This window comes from Tiliqua scincoides, chromosome 6 (assembly GCF_035046505.1).
Source record: "Tiliqua scincoides isolate rTilSci1 chromosome 6, rTilSci1.hap2, whole genome shotgun sequence".
NCBI lineage: Eukaryota > Metazoa > Chordata > Lepidosauria > Squamata > Scincidae > Tiliqua > Tiliqua scincoides.
Genome location: NC_089826.1, coordinates 81,140,340 through 81,154,565, shown reverse-complemented (window position 1 = coordinate 81,154,565; position 14,226 = coordinate 81,140,340). Strand labels below are relative to the sequence as shown.

At 44.7% G+C, this 14,226-nt stretch overlaps 1 protein-coding gene across 3 annotated transcripts in view; it reads right to left on the bottom strand.

Annotated features, from left to right (window-relative positions):
- PROM1 (prominin 1) overlaps window positions 1-14,226 on the bottom strand; it is a 119,087-nt gene that overhangs the window by 30,522 nt on the left and 74,339 nt on the right. For 2 of the 3 annotated variants that reach the window (XM_066631785.1, XM_066631786.1), the window contains exons 8-11: window positions 11,966-11,989; window positions 9,241-9,458; window positions 4,972-5,046; window positions 1,826-1,889 (exon numbers count right to left, since the gene is read on the bottom strand). In XM_066631785.1, the coding sequence (XP_066487882.1) occupies window positions 1,826-1,889; window positions 4,972-5,046; window positions 9,241-9,458; window positions 11,966-11,989 (381 nt within the window). The remainder of the gene's footprint in view (window positions 1-1,825; window positions 1,890-4,971; window positions 5,047-9,240; window positions 9,459-11,965; window positions 11,990-14,226) is intronic. The other variant, XM_066631787.1, reaches the window with a different exon arrangement.

The window sequence follows — 14,226 nt, the reverse complement described above, 5'->3', positions numbered from 1 at the left end:
CTGCAATTTACATGGCATGACACGTACTAGTGAATCAACACTGGTTCAACAGTACAGTACAAAATGTCCACTAATTTAATGTCCAAGCACCACTTCTTCATAAGAAACAATAAATGTTTGGAGAATTGCTCTGGAGATAGGGATGCGGTGCCAATAAAACAGTGCAGTCTACAGTAGTTGGCAGCTTTCCCCTACTCAAATCAATCCCTCTAAAAAGGCAACCTAATGTGTCTTTTTCGGAGCTTGTCATGAAAAAGGAGCAGGTATGTTTGAACTGAACATGGTGAGGTCATTTCCAAACTGGCTCCACCATGTCATATAGGTCTGTCTTCACACCCACTGATTTCAAAAGGGAGAAAGCTGAGCGCATGCTAATTCTCTCATTTAAAACAAGGGGGTTTCAATGTGCTTAACTCTGACTGTATCATGCCCTCAACTTTTATTAGCTTACTTAGATACAGAAACAAGACAATGATAAAAGCTTAATGCATATTAACAATTATGAAAAAACAAATGGTTTTACATTTTTAACACCTCCCATTATGAAAAAGTAAGTAGTATTATGACATTTTGAGAAAGCTTTGGCTTTTGTTTCGGGGAGGGGTTAAAGTCACACAGTATGCCACGTGCTTATATACATACTGCGTCTTGATTTTGCAAACTTACAAGGTACAGCTGATTATATTGGCAGAACAGGTCCACAATGCAAGAATAAAAATTGAGAGAGGTTAATGTACATTCTCAAGATATAACAACCCATAGTCATGTGACAGTCATGTGGCAAATGTATTTAGCTACTGCAATAGTGCTCAAGAGAAGCACTATTAGTGCCAATAAATTAGCACTAATAGTGTTCTAGAAGAGTACTTAAATTTTATGAAAAACTAATTTTGATGTATAGTCTCTAAAGCAGGGATAGCCAACTAGAAACTCATCGGCCAGACTGAGTCCTCGAAGCAAATTTCATCTAGAAATTTGCACTACTACCAGCACTACTACTAAATCTGAACCAAGTTCTGGCTGTGTACAGTTTCACTCAAATAGAAGAAATTATTTCAAAATTGTAAGGAGAGGATCCTTGACTTTAATGTTACATACACAATCCAAAGGAAAGAAGCAATGAGTTTGCCGTCTGTCAATATATGAATTATGCAATGGTACTTACTACCAAGTAAGTGCGTATAGGATGACAGCCTAACAGCCCAATCCTATTGGGCTGCTGTGGTAGCAGAATTCACATTTGAACTGTGCCAGCTGCTCAAGGTGAGAGCTTTCCTACATGCACCACTGGATCTAGAGAGACCTGCTGGAGAAGGTAAGCCAGTGCAGGGATTTGGAGGGAGGTGGGGAGGGGCATGAATAGGACAGGGGTGGGTGGAACAGGGCAGTGATGGGGATAGAAAGGAAAGTGGATTGGGCCCAGGACAGGGAATGGGATCAGCAGTGGCACATGCATAATGCTGGCCCCTTCAGGATCAACATTGATTGATTGCACTGGGACAGGTCTGAGTTGACACTGGGGCTTTACCCAGGATAAGTGTCCCCTTACCCAAGGAGACCTCCAGCAGCCAAAACCCTCCCACAGGGTGCAGCAGAAGCCGTGTCAGCACCGCTGCATTGCCGTGAGGGCTGGGATAGGACTGGGCTGTAAGTCACTAAATATGTCAATAGCAATGCATTAAGTAAGCGAGATATGAATAATTTATCTTTGACAGACTTTTAATAGAACGTTTCTAATAAAAACCAAAAAGTGATATTTAAAAACAGCACATTTCAATCACTTAAACTATTGCAGTTAGAGAATGAATTTCCTTCTCCTCCTCACCTGCTAAAATGTTCTTCGTCTGACTGATCACCAAATCAGGAGTATCATTAAATGCAGCATAGCCCTGGAATTAAAAACTGAGATATCCAACAGTGTCTTGATGACAAGAGATCAGTGCATTTTTCCTTTAAAAAAGACCAAGTCAAAAGTTTTACAGCTGCCACATTTTAAAGTCAGTATCTTAAGCCATTTCTGCCCAACGTTGCATATTCGCAACAGGGATCAAATGTGTATACCTGTGGGTTGGGCAAGAAAAGGAAACAGGAAAGCTAGCAAATTCCAAGCAGAATTTAAGGCAAGTTCTTTATTCTAGATTTATACATATATTTTCTTAAAGACACAAGACACATATAGGCGTCCCCCTCCTATCTGCAGGGTTTCTGTTCTAGGACTCCCTGAGGATACAGAAACCGCGGATGTGGGAGGACTCTATATAAAAAGCAGTTCCCATCCCCCCGCAACCATTACTTTTGTTTTTTATTAGGAAGCACAGATGATTCTTGATGGAAGCACCAAACACATTCTTGCTTAACTGTAGCGCACCATGAACAGGCTAACAGTCTCCTCCCTGTAACATGCAGGCTAACTGAACGCCAACAAGGAAGAGGATAGTTCCTGCTTCCTGTTAACATTCAGTGAGTCACCCTCTAGTGTGCAGGCTGGTTGTCTGCAGGAGGGGCAGGAGGTCTGGTCTAGAGGGTAGAGCCTCCGTCTGCCTGAAGATAACATCCACAAGGTCGCCAGTTCGAGGCCACCGGCACCGTGCGACCTTGGAGCAGCTGACAAGCTGAAGCCGAGCTATTCCATCTGCTCTGAGCGTGGGAGGATGGAGGCCAGAATGTGAAGCCAGATCGGAATGAAACACCTGAATGTAGTGGTTCTTGAAAGAAAGAACCTTCTTTCAATTGTAAAAATCCCTATTTAATAAGGGATTTAAATAAAAAGCCTGCCTATGTAAACCGCCTTGAATAAAGTCTTGAATAAAGACCAAGAAAGGCGGTATATAAATACCTGTTATTATTATTATTATTATTGCACTCTACAGTGAAGCCAGTAAGTTGCTTTGTTAAAGCAAGAAACACCTGTGCTTCCTAACCAAAAATGAAGGTAATGAGCGGGCAGGCTGCCCAAGATCCATGAATATCGGATCAGCGGATACAAGGGGATGCTTGTATTTGTGTACACACAGTATTTTCATTGTTTGGCAAGATCACAGCACATGGTGCGGCTCATGCGTCCAGCAGCAGTTCTCACATGTGACGGAGTGAATAGACACCATTCCCTTTCACCACTATTTCAAAGAATGTGGATACTTCAGCTTGCACACAATCTGATTCAAGCATTTTTCTCCCTCTTATCTAAGAGAGAGCCATTAGGCCGCCACATGAGGGGCCATTCTTATGGAGCACCTGGCTCACACATCAATTTATGGTGCACAGAGAAGGGAAGGACATCCTATCTGCTGCTACTTGAAGGCTGCTGCCACCAGCATATGAACTGGGGAAATGATTCTCCAATAAATTGCCTCCAATGGGAAAACACTGTGCTTGAGATTACAGCAGGTGCTAAAGCTCTGCCAATAACCTGTGATGCATGCTTGTCATCATTAATGTGTCAATACATGCATGCCATCAATTGATACTGCAGCCATGGCATGATGAAAATATAGGTATGAACTCCTGAATGCTAAATATGGCCAAGTCAGGAGGAGGGAGACAAGTAAGTTTCAAAAAGTTTCTGAATTATATGCCATTAAAGAACTGCTAGTGTGTCATAAGAGATGCACTGAATAATTAAATAATCATTAAATACATTGAATGATCTTCCATGAGATCAAAGTACTAGCCCACAGAAAAGGCCCACTGACTCATTCACTGCTCGTGACTTGCCTCCTTTCAGTCAAATTCCACTGTGGGTTAGGAAGGTACAATCTCTGCACTGAAACAATAATTCCCACTGTGGACTCAATCAGGGATGTCAAACTCGTTTCATACAGAGAGCCAAAGTTAGCATTCATGGCGCCTGCTAAGGGCCAGCAGTGACATGATTAAAAAGAAAGTGACATCATTAAGATCATAGATGATGGCCAGAAATAAGCACTTTGTTCTCACATAGAAACTCATTAGCTACAAAACGACAAAAGAGGAAATGTGCCAATCTAGTTCATATTTTCAAGATATGACAGAGCCCAATTATCAAGCTGGGACAACCCAATTATAAACAGGAGATGGAGAAATTACTCCTGGGGGCCGCATTCAGCCTGCAAGCCTTATGTTTGACACCCTTGGACTACATCAGGGGTGTCCAAAGTTTTTGGCAGGAGGGCCACATCATCTCTCTGACACTGTGTCGGGGGCCGGGGAAATAAAGAATTAATTTACATTGAAAATTTGAATAAATTTACATTACATAAATGAATATATTAAAGATGAACTTATATGAATGAATGAAGGTCTTGCAATAGCTCAATGCCTATAAGAGGCCTTGCAAAAAGCAAGGCTGGCCTTTTCTTAACTGCCGCTGCTGCATCACAGATGTGAAAGAGCAAGCAGTGGAGGGAACTCTCATCCCACAGCTCACATGAGAGGTCAAACAGTCGCCCTCACGCTGAGAGAAGTTGCGTTGGGCCAGTGTAGGCTTCAACAAATCTCCAGAGGGCCAGACGCTCATTGGAGACTGGGGGCTCCCTGAGGGCCGCATTGAGAGGCCTAGAGGGCCGCAAGTGGCCCCCGGGCCGGGGTTTGGGCACCCCTGGACTAGATCAATAGATTGGGAATGAGAGACTGAGAAGGAGAGTGAATGAATTACCTGCCTTCTAAGAGGGCTGCCTATTGCTTGTCTGCACCAGCAACAGGCAGTCTCCTTAGAAAGTAGAAACCACCTTAGAAAGGAAACCACCAGTATGGATGTCAATTGGATAACAGATTTTCACCCTTTCTTGCATACAGATGTTTGCCCCCACTTGCCTCAAGTTATCAGAAGCTTAAGAAACAACAGCATAGCAGTTGTACATTTCTCCTTTTACATACAAGGTGAACGCACATCTGCTGTTGGTGCATTTATTAATGTCCAAAGCCACAAAAGTGAGCAGTTTGAGCACCTACACCATTCGAAGAAAAACATTTTGCACCTTTCCAAGAACGTACCTTTTGAACCAGACTAGAGAGGTCTATTTTAAGGACATCATTGACTTTGGCAAGTTGAATGCTCACATCTGGTAACTGGAAGGAGGAACAAACAAAATAAAATAAAAATAAGTTTTCAATGTTAATTCAAGTCTGCATTAAAACTTACTCAAGTTTTCAAAGTTGGTTCAAACAAATGCAGCATGCTGTTGGGACCACGAATGGATTTGGGTCATCTTGGATATGTGTATGCTATTTGAACACTAACACACATATACAGGCTTACACTTGTATATCTCACTCTTGCTTGTGGCTCTCAGGGGTGTCACCAGTCCACACCTAATTAGCTTTAGCAGTGCTGCAGCCTCAGGTACTCCCAAGGCCATTTGCTGGACCCAATGAATGTCTCCCCTCCCCCCCTTAAAAAAATCAAAACTACTGCTACAGCTTGTGTTTCTGGATAGGGTTTTGCTCTAGCCTGGGCTTCTAGACTGCACAGAGTTTTGCAAGAAGGGACTTTGTACGCATTCTTGTTTTGGTTTCCTGGTTAAATGAACAAATGAATTCAGTATAATTTTTCTTGAGGAAAAAAAGGACAAACGTGACAATTAATCACAACTTTAAGTAGTAAAGCTGGTCCATTAAGAAAAAAAAGGAGACAAATAAGTTTATCAGAATCAACCAAAATGTGCCACTTTAGGTCCTATGAGATGCACTTTGGAGATCATCAAGTCTCTATACCCAGCGCAGGTTCACATTTTACTTCTCTTCCAGATGTATTTAAGAGAATCTATCAACTTCCATCTGGATACAGACTGATAGATACTCTATATGTGTTGGAAGTGCTCAAAACCCAAATTCTTTTCCCTGAGAACAAACATCTCAGAAAGCAACAAACAGGAGCTCAAACCACTTCTACCGCACTTTTTACATGCAATTCGCATTCACCCTTATTCCAGGACTTATCTGTACTTGACGTGAATAAATCAACAAAATGAAGCTTGTTGCCTCTTGCATCGTTGGCAGCAGGAAGGGAAAAATGGGAACTCAACTTGGGTAATCATCTCACCATTTGCTTGTTTTGCGGTTGAGTCACGTGACAGAGTTTTGTACAGTTCCATTATAACATCTCCCTCATTATTATATGAACAGTTCGCCTGCATATTACATATACAGGTTGGACTTCGGTATCCACAGGGGATCTGTTCCCTGACCCCACACAGATATCAAAATCTGCAGATAATGGAATCCACAAGTGGGGTCTAAATAGGCAATTTTCCCAGGCTTCAGAAAGACTCTTCGACATGACCAGAAGGTGCTTGCAGTTGCATCTGGGAGGTCCTCTGTGGGTCCTCCAGACATGGATTTGGAACTCATGCTGGGTCAAATCTGCTGGTTTTGAATCCGGGGATAAAGCGGAGCCACTGCATATTGTGTTCTTCCTTCTTAGATGCACAGAAGATAGGTCCACCTAATCCAGGATCCTGTTTCCAGTATCACCAATGCAGAATAGTGATTGCCATTTTCTGCATGCCCTCAGCACTGATATCCATTGCAGTAGCTATTTGAATACAGCACTTCACATTTATCTTTCAGGAATGCCAGCAAAACATTCCCTTTAAAAATGAAATCACTAAACAACTCACGCTAAACAGAAATGAAAACCAATTCACAGTTTACACGATACCAGCTGGAGCAGTAAGAAAATAATTTCACTAAAAGCCAATTAGCTAACCAAGTGATTTGCAAACTGTGTTCCAAGGAACTCTGGTGCTCCCTCAAAGCTTATGGGGGAATTTTTCACAGAAAATGAAATTTGTGGACAAATTTTCCTGAAAGTTACGCAGTCTCTCTCTACAATAGATAGACAGATACCCTCAAGGGAATGCAGCTAGATACCCTCAGGATGCTGACTGACTGGTGCCCCTTAAGAGCTTATAATGAATCTCAAATTCCTCTGAAATACATATGGCTGCTCAGAAAGCAAATTAATATGGAAGGAAGTCCTGAAGGAGTTTAACAAGCCAAATGAAGTACCAACTTTACCCCAATTATAAATCTGTGCTTGGACTGTATCACTTGAGAATGCAGGTGGAAGTTTACAATTGAAGGTTCCTTTGTATCAGGAGTGTCAAACATAAGGCCAGATGTGGACCCCCGGAAGCTCTTTATCTGGTCCTCTGTGTGAAAGGCCCTGGTGGTGCAGGGGAGGCACTGCTGGGGGTGTATAGTGCTGTGGCACCACCCGCTCCAACCTGGCACCCAGGGCATTTGTCTCCTTTGCCCCCCTCCTCAGATACGCCACTGCTCAGTGGCACCTTCAGCTGCTCAGCTATGCTGAGGTATCACTGCTGAAATGGCAGCCCATGTGATAACTGCACTCTTCCGTATCTTGAAAATGTTATCAGAAGATTTTTCTCTTCTGCCATTAGCAGCTAATGAGTTCCTAAATGAGAAAAAAGTGCTTATTTTTGGTCATGTCTAGCTTAATGACATCACTTCCTGCTTTATGACATCATTTCCAGCCCTCAGCAGGTATCATTAATGCTAATCAGCCCTCAGTATGAAATGAGTTTGACACCCCTGATCTATACAGTGGGCCCACAGTCTCTACAGGTGATTCAGTCCAGGGTCCCTCCACAGAAACCAATTTCTGCAGATATCCAATGGGGAGGGCATCAAAGAACTTCCTGGGCATGACCTTGGCCTCCCCGAGTCTCACATCACCTCCCAGATGTGACTAGAAGGAACTTCTGATCGTGTCCAGGAGGTCCTGTGAGGCCCTCCAGCCACCAGCTTGGCACCCACAGATACTGAAATCCATGGATGTTGAACCTGCGGATAAGTAGGATCCACTGTATAATAAAAAAATTCAGGTTTCCTATATTGTCATATAGCCAATATTTTATTTCTCTGTAATTCAAAGTATGCAGGAGATCTGCATGTATACATCTGTTCTTGGTGCTAGAGAGAGTGAAGGGCCACACCAATAGTGTAGCTATTTACGGGACAGGTGACAAGAGGCCACAAATCCTCAGACTAGGAAAGCTACATTTTTCATGAAACCATGTAGTCACACCTTCTAAATTTATCCATGGAGTTCAACTCTCCAAATTCGAACGGAAACTTATTTACTCCTTAAATGTGAGGAGTTCTCACTCCTCCAAAAATCAGATGAAGCGTACCAGCTCCAAATCATGCTAGAACAGCGTATTTGGTATCTTCTGACCTTAGCCACTTCCAGTGGTGTAGCTCTGGGGGGGAGTAGATACATTGCCCCAGATACCATGCTTTTGAGGTATGTACCCTGCACCCTGATAGCAGACCTGAGGCAAAAAAAAAGCAGCCTTCTGAGATGGCCCTCCTTCCTGGACTCCTGAGTTTGGGAAAAACAACTTTCGCCCAACATACAAAAGGTTCCTCACCTCCAATGGTCCTTATCATCCCCATGGTTATGCTCTATCAAAGAGTCAGGCTAATGAGTCAAAGGACTATTCAAACTGGTTTGCAACCTCACCTGGGTAGCAAAACAAAGGCAGAATCCAGCAGATGTCAAGAGCGCTTATTCGGTGGGAGTATTTTGTGCAAATGTTAGCTACAGAATTCCCTCACCTGGATTAAAGGGTGGGGGCACCACTTCTCCAGCAGTTCTCCGGTGTTTAACACCCCCTGGCACCTGGGAGGTGGTCTGAAGTGTGGGGAGGCTGAGTGTGACCTCTCAACACCTCCGATTATCTCCCAGACACCAGGAGGCAGGGTCTAGGGGGGGGGGGTAAAGGGGGTAATTTGTATTCAGGCCCAGGGACAGAAAGGGGGCCCAAGAGCCAAAGGATGGGGCCCAGAAATTTCCTGGGATCTTACATTTTCCACCCAGACTCACTGCCCGCATGGCATGCACGTGGCACATGGCGGCAAGTACTGCCAGAAGCCACACGAATTAGGTCCAGGAATGCATATGTTCCTTAACAGTGTCCCATCTGGGAGGAAGCTGGCCTGCTCCAGGAGCTCTTTGGCTTGTGGATCTGCTTGCCATGAAGGAGTGGATGGGAGCTCAGACACAGCTGTGAGGCTACAGCTGCTGCAGAAGTGATGCCCACCCCCATAGCTCCCCAGTCTGCTTCACCCCCTCCCTCTTTGGGAAGGGGCCCCAAAGAAACCTTGACCCCCTGATAAGATTCCTCTTGGAGGCCCTGCCAGGGGGTGTTAAAAAATTTTTTGTGCCCCTGGGTGCCAGGTGCCTTAGCTATGCCACTGGGCCTCGGAGAAGAATGGAGACAATGACAATCTTACTGCGCTGAAGTTGGCGTTGATATTCAGCTGATTCAGGGATCTCCGGATCACATTGCAAATTGAAGCAGCTTGGGCAGCGGTGCATGCAGAGTCACTGAGTGTGCTGACCAGGTGTTCTGTGACCTCCGACAGGTTGGCATGCAGCCTCTCAGTGCCCTCTGCCAAGACCTCCACGGATACACTCACATTCTCCAACGCCTCCTTTGTCTCTCTAATAGCTGCAGTGATGAAAAGCAATGCAATCAAAGAAGGGCTTCCAGTCACAGGTTTAATCAGTCATCAGCCTACATCACCGGAACACACTGAAAAATCCACAGGTGGTCAAACTACAATTAAAGAAAAGCAAAGTCTTGAGAAGAGGCTGAAACTCTCAAGCTGCGTCACAGTTATCAAGAAGCTTCTACTCACACCCACTCTGTTATCACTGGCCTTCTAGTTAGCAACTGTTTTTTTTCTCCAGAAGACCATTAATGGAATTAAGCAAGGAGTGAGGAAGAGGGTGTTTTAGAGATGGGTTCAGAAATTGTCTGCCAACAAGCCTGCTGAATTCGGGTACACTTTTGCCACATCCCTTCTAAACTGGCAAGTGGATCCCTTCAAGAGATCCAGAAACCAGGGGTCTCCAGCTGCAAATCCCTATAACAAACCAAAGTGCTAAAAATTATATTTCCAATGAAAGATGCAGTTTCTTCCAAGCAGTGACATCACTAGGGTTTGCTTCACCTGGTGCAAGAGACCAGCATGTCACCCCAATGATGGACCTCCTCTCGTGCAGCGGGCAGGGCAATGCCAGGTCAGTGGGCATGGTGATGCACCACCGCCCTGCCCACTGTTTTTCCCCCCCTATAACTTTTGATAGAATAGATATATTACAACGTGGTTTGCTTCATTGCATTCTGCATGTAATTATGCATCAAATTATATATAATGTTATGTATTATTCGAAAGTACCAAGGTTTTAAAAATTTTGACCAGTACTGCTGTCACTCCCTCCCCCCATGGCATGACCTGGTACAGCCTGAGCCACCCATGTGACGCCACTGCTTCCAAACAATTTTGGATCCTCTGCATGTACAAGCTTTTATTGGGTCCAGAAGTATGAGTAACCTTCCTACAAATATCTGTGGTACAAATTCACAATCGACTCTATTGTCTTACATAACACAATGTTCAACCACTGTTTTCCTTAAGCACGGTTAAACATTGCAATCTGAAAACCCATGCTTAACCTATCATAAGCAGCCCATGATTCGAGACTTAACTGTAAATAACAATAGGAAACAGTGGTTTGAAATGGGTTTGGGTTAACCACGGTTTGCATTAATAATGTTTAAATGTTAAGGTTTCTCAACCTCTCTAGATACAAAGCAGAAAGAAGATCTCCATAGTAGTCAATTCTCTTTACGTAGGGTTACAAAGGAGGACGAAGTGCCTATACCTTTAACCATTGTATAGAAAAGGGAATTTTGGCAGGGGCAGCTTTTTAAACCCTTCCATGCTGAGCTGCACTCAACGCTCACAGGCACCCTGTTCCCCTTTGTTATCCGGTAACCCTATTTATAGATGACTTCACGATCCATGAATTAACCCATCTGCAAGAGGCAGAATTGCCACCTGCCTCTCATTATCTATGACTCTGTTCTAGTTACCTGCAAATACTGTGTTGGTGCACCTGGGAAGGGGAGGGCGGCTCAGCCCAGCTGCGAGCAGGCAGGCAGGTGGGCAAGAGAGGTTGCGGGAGGAGGAGAAGGCTACTACCTAAGGGCTGCTGTAGGACTGGGGCAAGCCCAAGGAAGGAGCCAAGAGACGGGTGGAGAAGGAAGAAGAGTGAAGCAACCCCTTCCCCTTGCTGAACTATGAAGCCTCGTTGTTGGGCCAGCAACTGGACAGCTGGCACGAGGGACAACTAGCACGGAGGGGGAAGCATCAGTTGCTGCTGAGCCCCTGCTATCATCCAGCCCCTTAGACTTCAAAGTAAGATTCATGTTCATAAAGTTCATAGAGTGTATGGTAAAGAGGGTCCCCTGAAGCCTAACCCCATTTTTTTCCCCATAGTCTCAATGATTCAGTATCCACTAATTTGGTATCCACTAGGTTTTCCAGGAACCTAAACCTAGCAGATAACGAAATCTGACTGTAGCGCCCTATAAATGCTCACTAGCAGTAGAACTTAATGTAACAAGTGAAACCAGAGTTTCACAGAGCTGTTGGAAATATTAGCCAGAGTTAAACAATTAGTTGGCATTAAGTGTTTTGTCTACATTTGACCAAAATGTACAAGGTTAACAGTTCTTTAAAAAAAAAAAAATCAATCCCTTTTTAAATGCATTTCCTCCCTCCATTTTTTGCCTATATGTTGCCAGTAACAATCCAACTCGGCATACAAGAAACCAAACAGATACTTGCCTACTAAACTACAGCTAGGCTCCTTTTGCTTCTGTAGACCAACTATTTGGTAGTGATTGGAAACATTTTGCTACGTGCCAAGCATTATGGCTGCAATCCACAACTTTCTAGCCCTACTGGGGTCTCCAGAGGAAAGGATCTGGAGATTACAGCTTGCACCAGGCAGCTGACTAAGCCTTGATTTCAAGAGCCAACTTAATGCCAAAGCAATGATGAGTGGGAACACAAAGAAATACAGTAAATCAAACCACATAAATCACACAAGACGGCTGAAGGAAGCGAGGAAGGCACATCACACCACACATTCAAGACATTTTACCTTTAATGGCCCTTTCCACTTTGACTTCAAGACAAATAGCAAAACAAAGCAAAGAGAGGAGAATGAAGATGAAGGATGAGAAAATACTTTGGTGAGGCACGCAAGCACTTTCAGTAGCCATCATGCAGCACAAAATAGATACAGCAGTTGACCAAGCATACTAAAAGTGTCTCCTTTTGACATGCCCAGCCCACTTACCTACAACCTACCATCTTCCCTTGTTTGTCACTTTTCCCCTTGCAATTGACACTCCCCAGCTATTTCTCTATGGATGTGACAACCATATATCCAGATCCTAGTTGGGGGAAAAGCTGGGAGGTAGTGCAACTCTGGGGATACTCCTCCACCACCCCCATGGGATAGTTCTCTCAGAGGTGTTGTGGCACAACATGGTTGCTGGAATCTTAAACATGTCGGGGCCCCTCCCAGATGCCCTGACCCACGACTTACCCTGGAGCAGGCACCCCATGCCCAGGGTGGGGAGGCTTCCCTGCCCTTGAGGGGGGCAAAGAAGGTTGGCTCACCCCAACCAGACAAAGGGGGCTGGCAGGGCAAACAAGGAACACAGAAGGAAACAAGCCAGGAACAGGAAAGGCCTTTTCTGCCCCACCTGGAGGAAGGGCAGGGGCCAAAAAGGGGGTGGGCTTGCTCCATAAAACAGGGAAGGCAGGGATGAGAGGCAGGCAGTGTGAAGCAGGGAGCTGTGAGGTGAACCCTCCAGGGGTGGGCCCCTACAAAACAATACTGATGAAGATGCACACGAGGATAGTGTTTTCTGGGCTTTTATTGACTAGGACGTTACCACTCTGCTTGGTAGCGGAATGCGTTGATTTCTAAAATGTTGTATGGGGAAGTGTTAAAATGTTACGAGGGGGTGTTAAAAATGTTTGTGCCCCTGGCTGCCAGATGTCTTAGCTATGCAAATAGATAGCATGGAAGTTGCTCGGGGAACAGGTTCAGCACCCTGCACTGCCACCCAGTTTTCCCCACTGCATAGCAAACTCTCTCCCCTCTGTTTTGCAGAGACTCAGGTTTACCACTCTACGAGTTGCTTGCTCTGCTTCAGCTGGGCTGTGTCCTCTTTCCAGATCCCTCACAGGACCATTTAACTCCAGGTGTCCCGAGAGAGAGAGAGAGAGAGAGAGCAGAAGCAGAGGAGGCAGGCGAAGAGATCTGATGCCCCTTCTGCTTTTTGTGACTTTGTCGTTTTTAATTTTTATATTGTTGGCCACCTTCAGCGCCTCCCCTTATGGGAGAGGAAAGCACAGGATATAATTTCCTAAAAAAATAAATATGACTTTGGCTTGTCTTATTTAATTCCCAAACATTTATACCAGTGGTACCCAAACTGAGCATCAGAGGCCTCGTGCCAGTCAATGCATTTGGCAACAGATGTGGCAGAGATTGTAGAGAAGTGACTCTGTGCCACAACAGAAGGGTTGCGCATGGCTTCAGTTGTGCCTGCCCGCTCCCTGACCCATTTGCACTGATTTTTGAGGTTTCTCCCCCCCCAGGTGTGAACCTAGAAGAGTGATGACATCATCACATCCCACATCATCATCACTTACTTCTGGGTTCAGTGAGCAGCAGGAGCAGGTGTCACCAGCCCAGCAAGTTTGGGAACCACTGATTTATACCCTTCTCTTCAACCAAAAATAAAGGTGCCTAGAGTGGTTCGTGTAAGGAACGCATCTACTCAAAAACCGCCAATAACATTAGTTTGATGCAGAGATAACAGTGTGCAAGCAATAATCTGATAAGGGCTCGGCAGATTAAGCAAAGGGTTTCCATCTGGTGCCAAAAAGAGACAAGACTGGGTCAGGTATACTTCTCACTAGGAAGGGCAACTGAAAGTTGGAACCCATTTCTTGTCACCACCCACCTCACTTCAGATAACAGGAGTGCGTGAATAAGAGGTTCTGGGGAAAAAACCTGTAACACCAGGGCAGGTTTATGCAGGAGATGACAGTCCCCTCAGGCAATCGGTGTCCCAAGCCACTCAGGACTTTACAGGTTAAAACATGCATTTTAATTGGGCTTCAGAACTCTGTGTTAGTGTAGATATTCCTCAACAGGGATGATATTATCCATATACCCAGTTCCAGAGAACCATCTTGCTATGATACTTGCAGTGCTTGCGACATCTAGATGAGTCTATGGCCTAATTCAGCAGGGCTGTTCTCATGTTATGTTCTTATGTTAACCAACCTCAATTGATTGGCGCAACCTCAAGGCGCTTCCATGCTGTGAAAGCTATCTGG